At 38.3% G+C, this 21,090-nt stretch overlaps 1 protein-coding gene across 1 annotated transcript in view; it reads right to left on the bottom strand.

Moving 5' to 3' along the window:
- Positions 1 to 21,090, bottom strand: part of LOC113107395 (transmembrane protein 132C) — a 210,893-nt gene that overhangs the window by 130,087 nt on the left and 59,716 nt on the right. Inside the window, exon 2 of the mRNA XM_026269881.1 lies at positions 14,902 to 15,790. Within this exon, the coding sequence (XP_026125666.1) occupies positions 14,902 to 15,790 (889 nt within the window). The remainder of the gene's footprint in view (positions 1 to 14,901; positions 15,791 to 21,090) is intronic.

Consider the following 21,090-nt stretch of genomic DNA (forward strand, 5'->3'; position numbering starts at 1 on the left):
CTTGTGTTATCCAATCTGCTTGCTAATAAAAATGTAAGAACGTATTAGGCTTAAGTCCAACAAGCGAACTCAGCATAAAGACGCTGCCGCTTTGCTTCACCTCTTGACCCAGAACTATGGCATGTTATTAGATACGTGAGGGGAATGAAGGCAATATAAAATTAAAAGACTTAGCCAGACATGGCTAATGCTTCTAAAACTGACTGAATCCAATAATAAGGTTATTAAGAGTAAAGCCTAAAGGAAATTGATTTCAGTTAGGAAGATACACAAAACTCGGGTGCAACTGGTGAAAGGCATTCAATTGTAAATTGTAAACTGATTCTTCTGCATTTTTTTGTATTGTCTTCGGTTATGAAACAACACTGTTTAAATTATCATGAGCCCCGGTAGAATTATTATTATTATGTTTTTGTTGTTGTCAACAAGCAAACAATTTTTTAAACATTTAAAAATGTAGTTTGAAACACAAGCCAAGTTGTTCAAGTAAGTTGCACATCTCAGTAATAATTTTCTTATGATTAAGAAATTAAAGGCTTAATTATTCTTATGATTATTAATAAATAATAAATAAATATTAAATTTTACGAGTTGCAAGAAATTGAACTAACCATAAAATTGTCAATTTGAGAGATTTTCTCTTTTTTTGTTTTTCATTTTTCTGCATTTTGCTTTTACCACAACTCTGATTTGTGAGTTAGTGAAGAAGTTTTTTTTTCTAAAACGACTTTAAAAATTTCTTAAATATTTTTCCATTCTTAAATTTATAATCAATTATGATTCCAAATAATCTAAAATGATAATTTTGTTATTTTAATATTAATGTATTTAATTTAAGGACAGTTGTATCACCCTGCCTTTTTTGATTCGATGCCTCAATATCAAAATTAATTTTATTTCAGAACGTCTCGGTTACGTATGGTAACCCTCGTTCCCTGAAGGAGGGAACGGAGACGCGATGTCGGTGACCGGCGAATATGGGATATCGCTTCGATAGACCAATCTACTTCGAGGGTAAACTAAACGTGCAATTATTGCATCCAACTGCCTCTGATCACTGCATGAGTATAAGAGGGCAGGTGCAATGCATACCAGTTTTTTGCTGAGCTGCCGGGTTCCCGGCTCAGCTCCTCAGCGAAAAACTTACAGCAACCATGGCATTACAGCAACCATGGCGACGGGACGTGGCGTCTCCGTTCCCTCCTTCAGGGAACGAGGGTTACCATATGTAACCGAGACCTTCCCTTTCAGTCGGTCACTCTCGACACCACTTCAGTGACCGACAAATATCAAAAAGCACCATGGGTGCTGCCCCTTCCAGTGCCCTGTGCAAGCCGCCTGCACCCCTATTAGGTGTAAGCTGGGGCTCAGAACAAGTAGCTCCACTCACCGTTGTCAAAAGCACTACCTCACTGGGTGAGATTGGATAACACTGGGAAAACGTACCCGGTCCGCTTGGAGCCGGGATGCTGCGGAAGCCCCATCCTTCCCGAAGGAGGTCTCGGAGGCAATTACACATATAGCATCCGTTTAGGAGTATACAGGGAAATTTGGGGTGATTAAAACCCTCTTGGGAAGGCAGAAGTCTGCCGGGGAAACACGGGTTCTAAGTCTATACCGTGGACTATACACATACGAGTACCGCTTAGGTCTCAATATGGAACCCACCCTTCCATGGTTCTCACGGATTCATCATGAAGGTCTGGCGCCAGGCGTTCCGCCGCGTCCAGCTGCTTAGGGTGATGGAGGATCTCAACAGGGTCTACAGTACGGACACTCTGGAGTGGTTTAAGCAAGCCGACACTAACCGGGGCCTCTCAGTGCCACTACCCGTTTGAGGTGAGAACACAGAAGGATACCGGCTCTACACAAAGGCTATAGAACCTAGCGAACGTGTTAGGGGTCGCCCAACCCGCAGCTCTAAAAATATCTGTCAGCAAGGCACCACGAGCCAGCGCCCAGGAGGATGCAACACTTCTAGTTGAGTGAGCTCATAACCTGAACGGGCAGGACACACCCTGAGCCTGATAAGCCAGGGTTATGGCATCCACAATCCAGTGGGCCATTCTCTGCTTAGAGACGGCACTCCCCTTCTGCTAGCCTCCATAACAGACAAAGAGCTAGTCTGAGGTCATGAAGCTTTGTGTCTGGTCTAAGTAGCACCTTAATGCTCGGACGGGACAAAGCACAGCCAGGGCTGGGTCTGCCTCCTCCAGGGGCAGCGCTTGTAGGTTCACCACTTGGTCTTTGAAGGATGTAGTGGGAACTTTGGGCATGTAGCCAGGCCGGGGCCTTAGGATTACCTGGGAGTCAGCCGGCCTGAACTCTAGGCACGAATCGTCGACCAAAAATGCATGCAGGTCCCCTACCCTCTTGATGGAGGCCAGTGCAAGCAGGAGCAGAGTTTTCAATGAAAGAAAATTTAGCTCAACTGAATGCAGAGGCTCGAATGGGCCCTGCTGTAGTGATTTAAGCACTAGAGTCAGGTCCCAAGGGGGTATCGAGGGGGGCCGGGAAGGATTTGACCTACTGGCCCCTCTAAGGAACCTGACGATGAGGCCATGCTTATCCAGAGACTTCCCATTCACGGGGTCATGGTACGCAGCAATAGAGGCAACCTGGACTTTGAGGGTGGAGGGAGACAGCCTTCGCTCCAACCCTTGCTGCAGACAGGATAGCATGACCGCAATCTGGCATCTTCGGGGGTCTTCTCGGCAAGAAGAACACCACTCAACGAACAGCTTCCACTTCAAGGCATAAGCGTGTCTCGTAGACAGTGCTCTTAGCGAAGTGATGGTTTTCACTACCGAGAATGCTCACTGGGGGAAACACATACTTGCGTAGGTCCCGCAGCCAGCTGTGTGGCAGTGCGTTCGTGCTGAGAGTTCACTCGGTCAGGGAGTAGAACACCTGGCAGTGAGAGGTCTCTGGAGCAGCAAACAGGTCTACCTGAGCGGCTCTGAACTGCCTCCAAATCAGCTGGACCCTCAGGGGATAGAGTCGCCATTCTCCCGGGAACATTGCTCGAGACAGCTCGTCGGCTGTATGACTGAGCAGGCCTGGAATGTGAACGGCACGAAGTGACCTCAGAACCTTCTGACTCCAAAGGAGGAGGTGGCGGGCGAGTTGCGAGATGCGACGAGAGTGCAGACAACCTTGTCGGTTGATGTACGCAATAGTCGCAGTGTTGTCCACTCGGACCAGCACATGCTTGCCTCGTAAAAGCCCTTTGTGACGGTTCAAGGCAAGGTGTGTTGCTAACAACTTTAGGCAATTGATGTGCCACTGCAGCTGTGGGCCCGTCCAAACCCCTGAGACTGCATGCCAGTTGTACGTGGCCCCCCAGCCGGTGGTGGAGGCATCCGTGTAAACCACACCACAGCATGCCTGGAGATCTGCTCTAGAGGCACCCCTGCCCAGAGAAATGCAAGATCTGACCACGGAGTGAGGGTCTGGCGACAGGCCGGTGTGACTTGGACCCGGTGAGTGCCGCGCTTCCATGCCCACCGTGCTGGAGTGGTCTCATATGTAATAGGCCAAGCGGTGTAAGTGCAGCTGCGGCCGCCATATGCCCCAGGAGCCTCTGAAAGAGTTTCAGTGGGACCGCTGTCCTGCTCTTAAACGTATTGAAGCAGGCTAGCACCGACCGCGCACGTTCCTCTGTGGCGAAGGAAAGTACACATCCTTCAGGTCGATCGTTGCAAACCAATCTTGGGGACGGAGTGCTGGAGTGGTCTCATATGTAATAGGCCAAGCGGTGTAAGTGCAGCCGCGGTCGCCATATGCCCCAGGAGCCTCTGAAAGAGTTTCAGTGGGACCGCTGTCCTGCTCTTGAACGTATTCAAGCAGGCTAGCACCGACCGCGCACGTTCCTCTGTGGCGAAGGAAAGTACACATCCTTCAGGTCGATCGTTGCAAACCAATCTTGGGGACGGACGCACCTGAAAATGCGTTTCTGTGTCAACATTTTGAACGGTAGTCGATGGAGGACCCGATTCAAAACATGCAGATCCAAGATCGGTTGTAACCCACCGCCTTTCTTGGGTACAATGAAGTACGGGCTTTAAAACTCCGTCCTCATATCGGCTGGAGGGACCGGCTCTACCGCGTCCTTCGCCAGTAAGACTGCGATCTCTTCCCGCAAGACAAGGGCATCGGACGCTTCACTGTAGTGAAGCGGACACCGCAGAGCTTGGGGGGATGCCGAGCGATCTGAATTGCATAGTCGAGGCTGATGGTTCGCAGAAGCCAGCGAGACGGGCTGGATAGCGCTGACCAGTCGCTTAAGAACCGTACAAGTAGGACCAGCGGCTGAAGCCGTCTCGCCAACACACAAAGCTTCCGAGAGCGTGCTGAACTTGTAGTTCACAGCAGACACAGTTGAGCAGAGCGATACTAACCCTCGGAAAAGCTGGTATGCATTGCACCTGCTGCCCTCTTATACTTACACAGTGATCAGCGGCAGCTGGATGCAATAATTGCATGCCAATGTGCATTGGCTCGTTTAGTTTACACTCGAAGTAGGTCTATCGAAGCGATGTCCCATATTCGTCGGTCACCGACGTGGCGTCGAGAGTGACCGACTGAAAGGGAACTGAACATACTCATCGTAGAAAAAAATAAAGATGTATCAAGTCAATGTATTTATGAATTGCAATTTCTATATATATTTCTATATAAATTAATCCAGACAAGAAGTCTTCTGTCACTGACCTGGATACTTTATGTGTGTGTGAACACACATGCATGCACACATTACTTCAAAGTATTATGATGCTTGATCATCTAGTAACTATAGATGAATTAATCACACAAACAGGCATTATTACAGGATTTAATGCAGGATGATAAAACAAATAATAATAACAACAACAATGATGATTATTTGCATTTCCAATTATGTCTTTAAACACTAATTGGTAATAGTAAAGGCTGGTTGATCCCACTAATAATTAAATCATAATCTCCTGAATATGTGGGCTACATCAGCATGCTTTAGAGTCATTTACTGGATTTAACAAAAATTAAGGAAAATGCTGCCATGAATATTTGGTCCTAATAAGAGGCAGCTCATTAAACATTCTTTATGCAAATCATTGACATAAAAGGTATTTAGATCACTTAAGTGTTTATAAAAAATGGAGCCAGCATAAGTTAGTACTACACAACTGAAAAAATAACACACCGTGGCACGACCCGAAGATAATAATATTGATACTGTAAGACATAAAAGATATGCAGTAAACAAAAAGTTCATTTATGGCAAACACCCAAAATAATAAGTCAGATAAGAGAAGAGCTTTAGTATACTCCAAATCAGCGCTGCATCTTCCCATTATACAGAAAAAGCGAGGCTATGGCGCGAAGAGGCTGTGCAAACACTCATGAGATCTTCTCATCAGCGGGATGCTAATCTGTTGGTTTTGGCTTATTCAGTTGCTAGGATATGACAATGTTACAATGTTTGGCAAACTACTTTGTCACATCACATCTGTGGGAAGCCTGAGAGAAAGACATTCATTCTAATGTTCTATAGCCATTAGGAAAGAGGAGAGGGAGAGGGTTATAGGATTTACATTAACCAATAATTTAGGCTCTGTATAACTTCTTTCTATTGGGTAGAAATTTAATGTGAATTGAGCTTTTTTATTGTTTTTGATTGTTCTGTTTGCATGATGGATTCTGAATGATCTATCAGATGGATTTTATAAAGATCTTTAGAAAACAGGTAGGGCCATTTTTTATTTATTTTTTATTATTGGCTTTAGCTGATATTGCATATACATTGTCTTATGTTGCATATTTAATTGTATATGCTAATTTGCCAGTTTTTTTTACATTTAGATTATCTCTGCTGTAGGCTATTTTCACTTAAAATTATTATTCAAAAAACAAATAATAATTCATGAATAATATAATAGCAGTTAAATGCACTCTTTAGCCAATCTCAAAATGAATATCTACATGTTAGGCTGTATATTACAATGTTATGATTTACTTGTATCATTTACAGTACACGTTTGAATAAAAATGATTAAACAAACAAAATCAATGTTTTATGTAGAAAAGATTTGAGTATGGCTTACGATACAGAACAGCTGCTGCAAACTGACTCTATAGTGTCTGGATCTTTTTTTTGTAAGTATCCACAGCGCACCTCATCCTTCATATCCCACAGATGTTTGACAAGAGAAACGTTTCAGTTTCATGAAGCTCGTTTCTGCCTTTCACCGCTAAGATTCTTCTTAGCTCTAACTACAATTACCTAGCAACCAGACTATCTGTATATACGGGTTGATGTAATTTCCAAAGAAACTTGGATGTGACTAAACATCACTCAGTATACAGAAATAATGAGCTCTCGCTAGCCAGTCGTAATCAAGTATTCATCAGTGTTAAGGAATAGTTCAAAATATGCAGGTGCTTGAGCTGGTGCCAGTTTGGCTCTGCTCGTTCTGTTAATTAGATGGTCCTGGAGTTTGAACGCATTAGTGAGGGTTTCTGAGTTACGATGAGCTGAAAAACAGAAAGTAGAAGAATCAGATGTTGATGAGAGGCCAGAGGACTGGTCGTGGCAAGGAATATAGCTGCTGAGCAAAGGGTTTCCAATTAGCAGTTGTTTTATTAAGTAGGAGTCCATTTGTTTTCGTAAAGGGCAAGTTCCTTATGTTTGAGGACAAGGATCTTTTAGTGTCAGAGAACAAATATTCAGTGACTCTAAATGAGACTGCAACATTTTTTTTTACATTTTTAAAATAAAATCAGGAGTGTCATAATTTTGAAATTGGTAATGGTTATGAAAACAGTTTTGATGTAAGAGGATTTATTGAAGAGTTCAGATGCAAAAGCCTCTAAGTGCCATTTGAAATTTTCATCTAAAATTAGGATTTTTATCAGGCTCCTATATTTATATTCAGTTATTTCACTTTAATATCCTGGAAAAGGACCTCCACATTGCCATTTAAGTTAAATGACTCAACCTAAGCATAGGAGCTTAATAAAAATCCTAATTTTAGATGAAAATTTCAGATGGCATTTAGAGGCTTTTGCATCTGAACTCTTCCTATATAGACACACACACACACACACACACACACACTGTAATCCTACATTTCTCCAATTCTTTTCTGATGAAGAAAGTCATCTGCAGTACATCTTGGACGGCCTGAGGGTGAATACATTTTCAGCAACTGTTTCTTTTTGAGTAAACCATTCCTTTTAAAATTGCATTTCCATCATAAGGGACATCATCAAGGTTTTCAAAACCAAGGACCCACAAAAATAACTCTCTTTCTGAAATACAAAGGCTATTTAGCTTCAGCTATATAATCTATGATTCATTTTGTACTAAAGTATTTCAGAAAAATAATGAGTTTAATATATTATGAACATTAAGAACATTGTTTAAAAGTTAAATTAAAAACAACATTGACATGTTTGTTCTGATTGTACAATACTAAAGCAAAATAATAATAATAATAATAATAAAATACAAAATATTATTAAGAATTATATATATATATGATATGGTTGATTAGGACCAGTATTTATTGTGGGAAAGGCCAATACACTGAATTTAAATACACTGAAAGGGAAATACACTGAATTTAAAGGCCTTTTCCACAGTAAACACTGGTCCAACTCAACATTTTTTCCATCTCCCTAAAATTTCCAGCAGACTCACTAGTACCTAATTGCAACCCTTAGGGGTTCCCTGTGCTACAGAATATATCCGTTAACATTTACATTTATGCATTTGGCAGATGCTTTAATCAAAAGTCACTCATAATATATTGATGACATGCGTACTCTGAATTGAAATCCACGACCTTAGTGTATTAATGCCATGCTCTACTATACAGAGATGTCACTATAGCAGTCAGCTTATACATTTTAGCATGACTTCAATTCTGTATTGAGCATTCAGAAACCAGAACCCCAATCAATTTCATAATACTAGTTTTAAGTCTGTTTTGAGTGTTGTTACATGCTGTGAATTGGTTTTTGCACAGATGCTAGACATTTGTTATGAATAATCATCTCTTTTGTTTTTTGTCCAAGTTCCAAGAGAAAATCATCAAATGAGATGAAGTAGCTTGTGTTATGTGTAACACATCCAGAGTGCTGGCCAGTGCACTGCAGCTGTTGACGGGTCCAGCTGAGGGTCACGTGACTGCAGTAGCTAACTGTGCCTCATTATACACACTGATGGACAGCAATCATAGATAATGTGCCCACTGATGCACTTCCTTTTAAAGATGGGGCAAACTGATTCCCTTTAAGTAAGCTCTGCTTTTGCTATTCAAACACTTGCTTGATGAAAACACGCACACACACACACACACACACACACACACACACACACACACACACACACACACATATATGAGTATAAATCTCATCTCACTCTTTTCTATTAAGCACAGCCCGACAGCCTCTGAATCAAATGTTCAGCATCCAAATGCTCTGTAGATTGTTCTTAGAGGGGGGTGAATGTTTAAAATAACAAAAACTGTTTGAGAAACACAAGTATTCATCCTGCCAGCTCTTTCACAGCCAAAGTATAGCAAAAGACTGGCGAAATGCCACAAATATTCAGCCAGTAAACTTAATAAGGTACTATTTTAGACTTCAAAATGTCATGCTTAAGTCATTGTGTTACTTGTTTCTTTTTAATTTCAATGAACAGTCATTATTATGACTGGATACTTATGAGCTGCAGCTGTAAATATTTACCCCCCTTAAAGTGTTTATTGCTAGTCCATCACCCATCATAAATCACACTTGACTTATGATGCCTGCAGAAGTGCCATGATTTTGTGACCTCATTGATGGACAGCTTTTCAGAAATCATTGTATAATGGATAAATCTTCTGGATGACTGCCATTGAACGTCACGCTGAATTTCTGAACATCTTTGTGGAACACAATCAAGCCCAATTCTGTTTGAAAGACTTGTTCAAAGAAAATTGGAAAGATTGTCATCATTTTTTGTCTCGTGTGATTCTTTTTCAGTGAATCAGTTGAACCAGTTTAAACAGTTTAAATCAGTGCAGTAAAATGCATGCCCTTAAACCTGTTATTTTTGTTCTGGGGATCACAAAAGGGAACAGGCTGCATAGACCATACTTTTACAGTAGTTTATGTCCTTTTTGAAACTTCAGTTACAGTATTAGGACAAAACGATCAGTACAAATGTAAGGATTTTCACAGAAGAAGATATTAAGAAAGAAACTCAAATGGGTTTTAACTACATGATGGTGAGTAAAAGACGACAGAATTGTATCTTTTTTACTCACTGAATGAAAATGTAAGTGAAGATTGCAAGATAAAGGCCAAGGTTTGAAATAAAGTCTCAGTGTGGTCAATGAAACTCAGCAAAATTACTCTCATAATACAGAAAGTGACCTTAAAAGATATAAGGAAATGTTACATTGATTCAAATCTGAACAAGGTCATAATCCTAGACTAGTTATTCATGGTCTTGTTCGTTTATCTCAGATGCAGGCTATTTTCATGTAATGTAGTCTGTATTCCTTCTCTCTATCAGTAAGCAATATCCAAAGACAGTATGGTCGACTTTAATGATAAGTTTAGATTACTCATAAACATTCATGCATTTCTACCCCTTTTCATAAATATGGTAGGATTACCTATTTCAGTCTAGTACAAAAGCTGCTTTTGAGGAGGAAAAATTATTATTCTGTTTATGTCAGCCATTTATGATTACCCAAATGATGTATAATTCACACTCAAGCTTTAAAATGGTATAATTTGTGACGCTTCAGTAAAAACATAAAGTAAAATAAAAAACTCTATTTTTATATAGGGTAAAATACCAGTGGGGTTACCTCAGCAGACACAGGTGACATAGATAAAGAAGACAGATTAGAGTGCAATGTTGACACACAACAAAAACTTAGAGCAAACCGCCAGATCCAGAACAGGGAGCAGATTCAAACAAGCATTTTCTTCCCTCTTAATTCTTTTTTAGAAACTCAAATGGCTCGTTTAAATAGTTTTCTTGCAAAAGTCAGGAATTTCCTTTAGTCAGCCATGAGAATAAAAACAGCCTGCATATAAAGCATGGGGAATAATAGTTGCTGCTTTCATCTTGAAGCTGAAATTGAAAAATTTTGCTGATAGACACGGAAATAAAAGCAGCTTAGCAACCTACATGCAATCCTCCAGTTACCTTCAATCAGAACAAGTGTATTACAGATAGAGCGATGCAAGATTTAGCTATTGATTGTGATGAGGGAAATAAATTAATGTGAAGTGTGTTGTGTTTCAACAATGCCTTATATATATATATATATATATATATATATATATATATATATATATATATATATATATATATATATATATATATTTATAAAACAGATGGTACCTATTGGATGCCATGTCATTTGATAGAAAAGATTGCACTAGACTGCAAGAGACTCAAATACAGAGTCAGTACCAGCTGTGACTCTGTGCCTGAACCTTTATTACTTCAGTTTAAGTGCAGAAAGGTGCATAATAAGTTGCTTAAAAGAGGTACTGAAATTGAAAATCTATTGTCCTTTATCAGAGAGGAAGATGCTTGCACACGTTTCAAGCGCTGAATGTTGTAGTGGGAATCTAATTGACCAATACAGTGTCCGTGCCCGGTGACTTAAGAAAGTTGGATTTCTATATCTGACTCTGACTCTTTAGTAGAGAACACACTCTTATGTGAGCAAAAATATATATTTTTTTCTTCAATGAAGACAAAAAAGTACTATTTAAAAGTAGGCTTTTACTCCTATAAAAGTTATTCTGACATCCATATTTGATATAATCTACAGTTCAAATGTTTGGTGTCGGTCAGATTTGTAAAGATATTTTTGGTCTTTTATGCTCAACAAAGGCTGTGTTTATTTAATCAAAGATATAGAAGAAACAGTAATATTGTGCAATTTTACATTTAAAAAATAGCTTTTTTTTATTTTAATATACTTTAAAATCTATTCCTGTGATGGGAAAGCTGAATTTTCAGGATCATTACTTCAGTATCACATGATCCTTATATGGTTTATGTTTAATATTTTTGTGGACACTGTGATAGATTTTTTTCAGGATTCTTTGATGAATAGAAAGTTCAAACTTCTTTACAGAAATAAAGTAAAGAATTTTCATAAAAATGTCTTTGATGAATTTAATGCATTATTATAAAAAAAAAAAAAAAAAAAACTTATCCCAAACCTTTGAACACTGGTATACAAAAAAAAAAAAAAAAAAAAAAAATCTATAATTTACATTATCAGACGTTATAAACATTGCATTTCCCTAGTTGCATTGAAAATATTCACCAGTATTTCACACTACTTCACACTAAATGCAGATATTCAGCAATAAATTGCATTTACTAGAACAACCAGGTACATACTATTTCAAATACAGTATACTGAAATACAATTCTGCAGATGGGGTGAGGTTTACATTTGATCACCTTATAGTAAGCTAACACGCATTGACAGCCATAATGATTATATTCACCAATCACTGTAGAGCTATTAAACACAATGGCAACAGCAAGATAAAAGCACCATTTCTGAACACTGTATGACTCACAGTTTCCAAGCTTTACAGTAGCAGGCTTCAACTAATTATGTACAGACGTGGTGCATTGCACTCTGCAGCAGTAGTAGATTATATGTTCATTTTTTAAAAGCTAATGCTTCTTTCTGAGTTGAATTTCTGCCAAAATGATTTTAAAAGTGGACACCTTTTGAATCAAAAAAGCAATGACACCTCCACTGAACTAAAAGGATTATGCATGAGAAGAGAAATAAAATCATTTCAACAAAATTGCTTTCTGTATCTTCATCCACCCGGTGAGTGTGTGTGCATCAGTCTTTGCCTATATTGTGGATTGAAAGTCAATATAAAGTCCCCATTATGATAGAAAAACAAATGTGTGCGTAGATTCAGAGTTACTGAAGATTAGCCCTCTTCCAGCTAGAATAAGACTCTTTACTCTGGGATGGACTGATTGCTTATTTTCGAGTAAGGGGGTGGATGTTTCACAGGCCTGACTTAATACAGTATCTGTGGGACGCTTTCCACACAGCCTAAAGTAATAATTATTATAACCAGATTTGGATGCATTTCTTCATTTTTTTATTTATTTATTTTTTTATTTTTTACTGCTGAGAAAACTTCAAATAAATAACCAAAAAAGATACAGTGAAAAAGGTAGAAAAAAAACATCCAGCCATATACAGAAATTTTGTCATAAAATCTTAGTGAGTGCCTGCTAAAGCAATATGCAGTATATAAATAAGCAAAAGTGATTTTAGAAAACATAGGCAATTTTAATCTAATTAGAAAATAACTGTAAAGTAGATTAAGCAGCAACGGATATGAAACTCAAAATAACAAAATCCAAATATTTTGTATGGTTTGCAACATGAATATTATTTATGGTAATTCAAGCAGACTTTAATTAGTCTGTGTCAAATTTTCATCCAGAATAGATATACGAACCACTCTCTCTTCACACTTAAAAAAAAATAAAAAATCATGAAACATTATGAAAACAGACGTCATGATATCATGGCTCAATTGAGACTTACATACTCAGCAGCTCATGAAAAACATTAAATGGATCATTAATACTCAGAATTAGTGCATTTGTTTCTTTCAAGTTCCTTTAATGATCTTCTGTAGGCTATTTAATACTGATTTAATTTAAAGCTGTACATCAATAATTCATCAGATGATAATGTTGTGCTTGAGATAATGAAAGCACGGTTTTGCTGATCATACAGAACTTTCAACATGCATATTGCATAACTACACAACCACAAATTATTTTATTCATGAAAACCGGTCTCGTTCTATCAGCTCATCTTAGTATAATCGTTGCTGATCACTAAACATATCTTTAGACAAACCAAACATAAATGCATTCACACAAAAGTTGGCACGAATACAAGTACATCTCTGATTTGCCCTTTCACACTATTTTCTTCAAGTTTAGCCAAGGAGTCAGCAGAAAACCCCAGATGACATTTATATACAGTCCTAGCTGATTTTCTTCAACTCTTATCTCTGCCAGTGACTCTTAGCTTGCGTTCACATGCAAGGTTAACAAATTGGCTTGACCTCTTGTCAGGTTTGGTCTCATATGGTTTATAAATGTTCTCGCCCACTGTGATTACAATCGGACGAGCTTGCAGTCATTAAGCTAATGGAGGCGCATTCTAATTGATGGCATCCTCATTTGCATTGTGTGTTAATTACCCAAATCACTTAGCCGCATCTGCTAATTCTAATTAGTACCCGCAGATTCAGTGCGGCTGGATGTTTTCACCTGAAAATGAAGATGTCTTTCTCTGTGCCATGGTAAACAAAAAGCATAGTTAAATTAAGTAAAGGAACCATGAAGTGAAAATTCATCTCGGGCACACAAGCCGGAATTAATCACAATCATTTCAAAAGCCAAATGATTACGCCAAGGAAAATATGCGACCAAATATGGAGATCCAAGAGGTGCGAAGTCTGATAACTGGGCAGAATATGATTAGTTTGTATTAAAATAACAGAATAAAAAAAACACAGCAAATGGCTTTAATACATCTGTGAAGCTGTATAGCGAATTGTTATTTAACTTTGCTGATAAAATGATGTGACGTCAATAATAAAGCTTTCAGTGGCATTTAAAACCTTTACTACGCTCTTAAAATTAAACATTCCAATCGTTATGGTTGCCAGAACATCCAAAGAACTTCCAATGCACAAAAGGTTCTTTAGATTGTTAAAACATTTGTAACACTAAGAAAAATTGTTATTTTAAGAACTCTATACTAAGGATGTAATGATATCAAAATCTCATGATACGATAATAATGTGTTATGAATCCATGATATGATATTTACTGCAATATTTAAATAAAAATAAAAAAAAAACATTTTAAAGTAAATTTTTCGGTCTAATGCATTTTGCGAGTTCAAAATTGAGAGCTCCAACCCATGCTCTTAACTAAGAAAACTTAAGTCTGAATTTTTTTTTATTTGAGATATACTTTCTCAAACTAAATTAAATTCACACTGGTGTTTTAGGAAGGAAAAAAAAAAATAGAATATAATAATAACAACAAAAGCAATGACAGTAATAAAAATATATTTTAAAAACAATTGCACTGTAAAATAAATTAAAACAAATAATATATATGTATATTATTTTTGCCATACATTAAAGTAGGGAAATTACAATACTTCTTTCCTAATTTCTACCCTTGCAAGAGATATTTTGAATTTGGGCTACATTTAAACCGCTCTGTGTCTGCAGTTCATACTGCACTTTTAAGTTTTAATTTGACGGAAATCTCCAGCTTCAGTGAAAACATGCTTACAAAAACGCGAATCACTACAAATCTAGTGAAATGCTGTAATCATCTGCCGTGAAAATGAAGCATAGATAGTGGCCGTTGTGTTCCCAAAAGTGTGCTAAACTCGCAGCACATGTGATAAATGAGTTGACTGCATTCATCCATTCTGAGGCACGATCGCCATGATCAGCTGATCGCCTGAATGACGTGCATGCTTGATGTAGGGATTACTCCATATTGTACTTTCGGATTTAGTTAGTTTGACAGATACTATGTCAAAGCATAATAGCCCAAAACACAACTTTTATGTTAGAATAAGAAGTTTCAATGTATTTAAAAAACTAGGCCTAAATTTATTTGCCCAGAAGACCTATCGTTTTATGTCGTCATGTGAATGGTAATATCAAGTTTTGTTATCACGATATTGATAATATCGTTACATCCCACTCTAGACTACCAGACACAAAGTCCCCTGGTAAAGTTGTCATGTGGATAATTATCTGCTAATGCAGCAGAGATGCTTGCATCTGAAGATCTCTTACCTGAGAGTGAACATCTCCACAGGTGAGTACGGCGAAGCTGCAACATATGCTGATACTGTGTCCCTTTGCCGAACTGGTGTGGATGGTACCAACACTGCAAAATTCCCATCCAAACGCTGCTCTGATAATTCCGGAGCAGATGGATTCTGGAATAATCTTACACTCCCAATGCGCCTCATGGGTGTAGAGGTCGGCGACCCAAACAATCCCTCTTGTTCCGAGTGAGCGGAGCTCTTGGCCCCTAACTCCTCAGAAAGACAGCCTCCTACTTCTACGGCCCGAAGGCTGTAGTAAAGCTCAATAGGCGTTCCTTCAGACATATCCGGACCCCTCTGGCGTCCAGGGACAACACTAGGAGGGGCAAACCACCCAGGAAGAGGCTCGAGCTCAGCGACGCAGACACCGATGTCCCCTCGCAACCTGCAGCTCCCACGGACCTCCTGGGTTTCGTGGAATGCGAACATCCGTACGCAGGGGAGTTTGTCCACGGTGCTGTAGTCATCCCAGTCCCTCCCAGTGATGTAAAACAAGACCTGAACCTTGGGTTTGTTCAGGTAAATCCTTTCGTTGAGAACAAAGGTTTGTACTTTCCAGTTGAAAGTAAAGAGGGTTGAAGAAGTCACAAAGGAGCCAGGCATCTGGAGGAGATCCAAAGGAATAGGCTCTTCCACCGCAAGGGTTCCATACGTGGCATTGATGATGGGAGGTCTCCTGGCCTGGTGGATGAAGAACAGCTCTGTTCTGGAGAGGAAGCTAGAGTTGCGCATGAAGTCCTGGGTGGCCTCCTTAAGAAAAAAGGAGGACTCTGTGTTGAGGAGCTGGTAGTTGACAGGCAGGTAAGTTGGGGAGGCATAGCGCTGAAGATTCTCCAGGATACGACAGTCTGTAACTGACACAGAAAAGAAAAGAGATGTCAGAACTAACTGGAATATTAAAGTGGGTCTCTACACAGGAAAAAAAAGGTACAAAAGCTGTCGAAAGCTTTGCACCCTTTCAAATTAAATAGTCTTGAGTCTTTAACTCACTGTAGAGACCTACTTTAATATTCCTTTGTATCCTACTGACCCAAAAAGGCTGCTTATTAAAGGTACGTATATTAGTATCTTAATGTTACATCTTAGCTCATTTTGGAAGGGTGCCACAAAGGTAATTATAGCTTTGGGTTTTTAATTGAGTTTTGATTTTTATTTAGCTCTCAAGTTCAGGCTTTTTTTAGCTTTATTTTTTCAATTAATTGTACTTTTTCTTTTTCTTTAGTTCATCTGTATCATTTATTTTTTAATTGTATTTCTATTTCAGTAACACATGAGTTAAAGACTCAAGTTTAAATTTTTCCCCCTATGCTATTTATTTAATTATTAGTGTTAATTTTTTTTATTATAAATATCACAATTCCGATTGATACCAAGAAGCTGATAATTATTTTTATGATATGGATGATAACGGGCAATTGAAAATGATATACTATTTTGTCTAAATGAAATAAAAATAAAAAGCTAAAAACTAATGCAAGAGATGAAGCAAACAATTACAATGTAAAATGTTAAATATATATATATATATATATATTTTCACATCTGTAACAGATTCGATTTAACAGTGTAATTAAATTATCAGTGTTTCAAAGATTAATTTGAGTTGAAGTGAGTGTTACAGTAGATGATGGAAAAGATAAACTATAAACAGAGGTAATGAGAATGGACAATTAAATTGTACAATATAACTCTGCAATACATAAAAATAATCTTATTTGCATTTGTATTTTTATTGTGGAAAGCATATCCATATTACCTTGTGCAAAGAAGCACAATTCGTGATTACCACTGTTGTCACATTTTATTGCTGGTGTGAAATGTGACAAACATTAAAGAGATTTAATTCTTTCTCCATTCAAGTATAGGGAAGATGCACTTGTTTGACGTTTGTCTGCATAGAAAATATCTGCCCAGAATCATAATCAAGATAACAGACGAGTAAACTGACTTCAATGAAACTCTGGACTTCAAAGAACATTGTAACTTATTCAGCACTTACCTGCTATAAAGCTACAAAATGTGCTCGATCTGCACAGAAACATTATGTTCTGTTTTAAATGTTAAATGTTTCAGTTTCTATATCCTTTCAAACCATAAAATGGAAATCAGGTTTACAGTATGTGAGAGTGGGACACTAAAGTTCTTTTGATGCAAAATGACACGGACAGTACAAGTGAATAAGAACACTTTAATGACCATAACTTGAGCTAACAGACCTCTGATATTGTTTCAGAGAACGGAACTAAAGTTCAACTTTTTCACTTCTTTTCTCAAATCTATTGCATCATAAAAGAAGTGCCAAAGTTCTTCACAGAGCAGGCACTGCTTGTATCCTATATGTGATATCTCCCTCACAGTTTCTGGAAGACAGCACTAGCAGTGGCATGCTATCACAACCTCAATAGCAAAGCCTCCAGCAGAAACATCGATTTCACCTCAGACAGAAAGTAATATGGAGACTGATGAGACACTCCGATATGAAGAAGTGGACATAAACCAAAATAGACACAGATAGGAACTTTACATTTTATCTGTGAGAGTGAACGTATGACCCATTATATATAAAACCGTGTCACTGTTCTGGGAAATTTTTCAGCCAAAACAAATTATTCACAAGCCAAACATGAATTTTGTTCTTTACTTTTTTAACAAACAACCAGTTTAAATACTTTATTGTCTGGGAACCTACAATGATGGCTACAAAATGTAACATTTCTTTAAAATATAGTATTGAGTTTACTAGTTTGAGGTGAAAAAAAAGATTTGGGAAGAAAAAATCTATGTGATTTTTCTGATAAAAACTGCAATTGAGATAAAAAATAGCACACTCTACTTAAATTCTATTCTTAAAAAAACTTTGCTCTTTCAGACTTGCACTCTATTCATTTACTAACTGCTTGTTTTCTTAAAAAAATACTAACACTAGCTTATCTATTCTTTTTTGTATTCTACAGTATCTACAGTATTTGTTTTCTTGAGACTTTTATAGCACTTGCATATCTTTGCTCTTTTGTTGATTTTGATTGCTTCCATTGTCTTTATTTGCAAACTCCTAAGCTCTTCTCATTAAAATATTGGGAAGACACACATTACAGGTGACTTACTCACATCACTTACAGATTACTGCGAACTGAACTACTTTGAGACACTGAAAATACCATCCTTCTCCACTCAAATATAGCTTAAAGGGACAATAAGTAACTTTTTAGGTATTTTATTATCTAAAATCAATATTTTTATTCATAAATATGCCCTCAATGGTGTACAAATACCTATGCCAATGTTTAAACTAATCCTCGTAAATGAAGAATTTATTATCTTTATATACATGGGACGGGTAGGTCCACGGAGGCTTCCATGTAGTTCCGCCATCTTGCAAAACTATAATAGCAGAGAGGGACAAAAAGTACTAAGCCAACGCGTTTCCACAACGCATTTCCGGTCGGAGCCAGAAACGCAGGTGCAGAGCAGTGAGAGGCGCTTGAAACTGCACCGGCAAGTTTAAAAGTCTGGATTGCATTCTTATTATGGACCATACATATGCCGCGCCACAGGAGAAGAAAACATCGTCGCCAAAACAGTCAAAAATAGAACGTAAAAGGAAACGTGACCGTAGATTACAGAAAACAAGAGTTAATGTCGGGGAAGCTTTTTCTAGGTGGAAAGAGCTAATGCTGGATAAAGATTTCAAAAGAGACGCTGAAGTGGCCAGTTTTCTTCTCGACAGGTAAGTCAGTGTTACAGTCTATATTATAATATTTTTTTTATATCTAACAATGCACATTATTCAGAAAATATAACGAATAAAGAAGACATAACTACTAATTACAATATTTCATGTTTTCCACAGTCAGTAATTCATACTGTAACATTCGTTTGTTAGTTGTCATGTTGCAGTTTGTTTGAAATAACACACCTGTTCACCTGAAGGAAAACTCGACGAAGTGCTATTAGAAGACATCCCGTCAAAGCTTTTTGGTACATATCGCCTACCGTAGTTGCAACGCGCATTTGAAAAAGCGAGGCGCTGGAGAGCAAAATTAGTTTGAATGCAAAATACAATTTCACCACTAGATGGGAGTAATTCCTACTTAGTTTCCCTTTAAAAATATAATCTTAGAACATTTTATCCACATAGTATTTTAAAATCATATCTTAGTCAATCATTAGTCTTTGACCTTTAAACTGAAGAATGTTCTGTGTTCCGATTAGGCTACTTTCCTCTCTTTCTGTGCTCTGCTTTGACCAAGGATGCAGCAATGAATGACCTGCTTGTGAATCAGAAGGAATAAATGACTCATTTAGGGGGACTGGCTATGCACACACATGCACGGCCGCACACAGACACAGCTGGAAAAAAAAGAGCTTTGAAGGGGACATCTTGTCATTGCAAAACAATCTAAGCGATTCGCTGAAGCAATTGAGAGAAAATACAGAGAATTTTTTTTTTTTTAATTTCAGGCTCCATTTTCACTGTTTATAAGATTTATCAGCCTGTCTTGGCAAAATAAATAGGATTTGCATACAGTAGTAAATTTAGGCTGTATCCCAATACACATGCTTCAGATGTGATAACTTACATACAGCACACAATGCACGCTTGGTCAGTAATCAACACCCGCTGACAGATGTCACAGTCAAGTCCAGATGTTTCTGGCTGTTTTTTAGTGCTAATAGCTAGTTAACATACAGCAGACAATATGCAAATGCCACAAGGCTGAATTACACATGGCAACTTGTGGGAGAAGAAAAATCCCAGACAGCCTGCAGTGTGAAATACAGCGCAATGTCTACTTTGGCAAAAAACCATTACAGATTTTAATTTATGACTTACAAGCTCCGTTGACTTTGTTTAATTTCTAGAGTGGCCAATTCAAAGAAGTTGTGAATGTCTGCTACAAAAAAAAAAAAAAAAAAGTAAAAAAGAGAGAAATTGTTAGCGAAAGTAATGAATGAGTCCGGGCTTAAATGAAATTACGAACATGACCAGCAACCCGGAAAAGGGACGCCATTAATCAGAATCTCTTTAATGTGCTGTGTGGCAGTAATTTCGGGCTGTGCGTAATACAAAGTGATACACTTATTTGAAAAAGAAAATGAAATATGGGAGTAGAATGCCACTAAACGTCTGCAAATTCCTGCTAGTTATTTAATTTAAGTCAATTTCATTTCATTCAGTTCAGCAATAATGAAATATACAATTTCGGGGGTGTACCTTTTATGATAGCAGGCATCTGAATGAGGGACAAAGGAACATTGTTTGTACTTTTGCAGCTCTATTATGAAGCACGACACAATGAACCATTAATAAATTCTCACTGAACAAAAATTGAACTGGCTTCAATGTCTTATTTAAAACACACAGCAAAAAAGCCTCCATAGTCTCCACCTGTCAATCATCATCACTGCCTGCTTTTCTGTTCCTTTTGCCTCTTTCTCTTCGACCACACTGCTGTCACGCTGATAGATCAACATGAGCCGCTGGTTGGCCCTTGTAGGGAGGCTCCAGACAAGGGGAAGGTCTTCTTCTGACTGCCCAAGCAGGACAAGGTATTAGGGAAGCCTGACAGGAGGGCTGCCCAGAGGAAAGCAGCCCGGGCCGGAGAGGGCTTTCAGAGTCACTGCCCCCTAGTCTGGCTGTGGACGAGAGCGGCCCTAATGATATGTAAGGCTACAGGAGGCAGTGTCAACCTGTCCATGGCCTGTCAAAGAGTGTGGTGAGAGGGCAAGATTGGAGAGCGAGTCACGCAGGTGTGAGAATGAGAGGGAAAGGGCAAGGCTGAGAGAGACTCAAGGCCAGTAAGAAGATAAAAGGAAGATGGAGGGATAAAGGACAGTGAGAGAGAGAGAGAGAGAGAGAGAGAGAGAGAGAGAGAGACTGAGAGAAATCAGTGTGGTTGTCAGGTGTTTATTGAAGTGGAGCAGCCCTGTCTCCTGTTGAATCGGCTGCTTAGTTTTAGAGGACTATCTAATCCCATGATGCTTTGCTCTCACTCCAGGTTATGACTAGGGTTGGGAACCGGCAAGAATAATTAAGGATCACTGCCATTAAAAAATACATTTTTTTTTAAGCATCTGCAGTTCTTCTTGATGAATCAAAATCATACAGGGTAAGCAGTGTAGCCTGATTGCTTAAAGGGTTAGTTCACCCAAA

This window comes from Carassius auratus, chromosome 8 (assembly GCF_003368295.1).
Source record: "Carassius auratus strain Wakin chromosome 8, ASM336829v1, whole genome shotgun sequence".
NCBI lineage: Eukaryota > Metazoa > Chordata > Actinopteri > Cypriniformes > Cyprinidae > Carassius > Carassius auratus.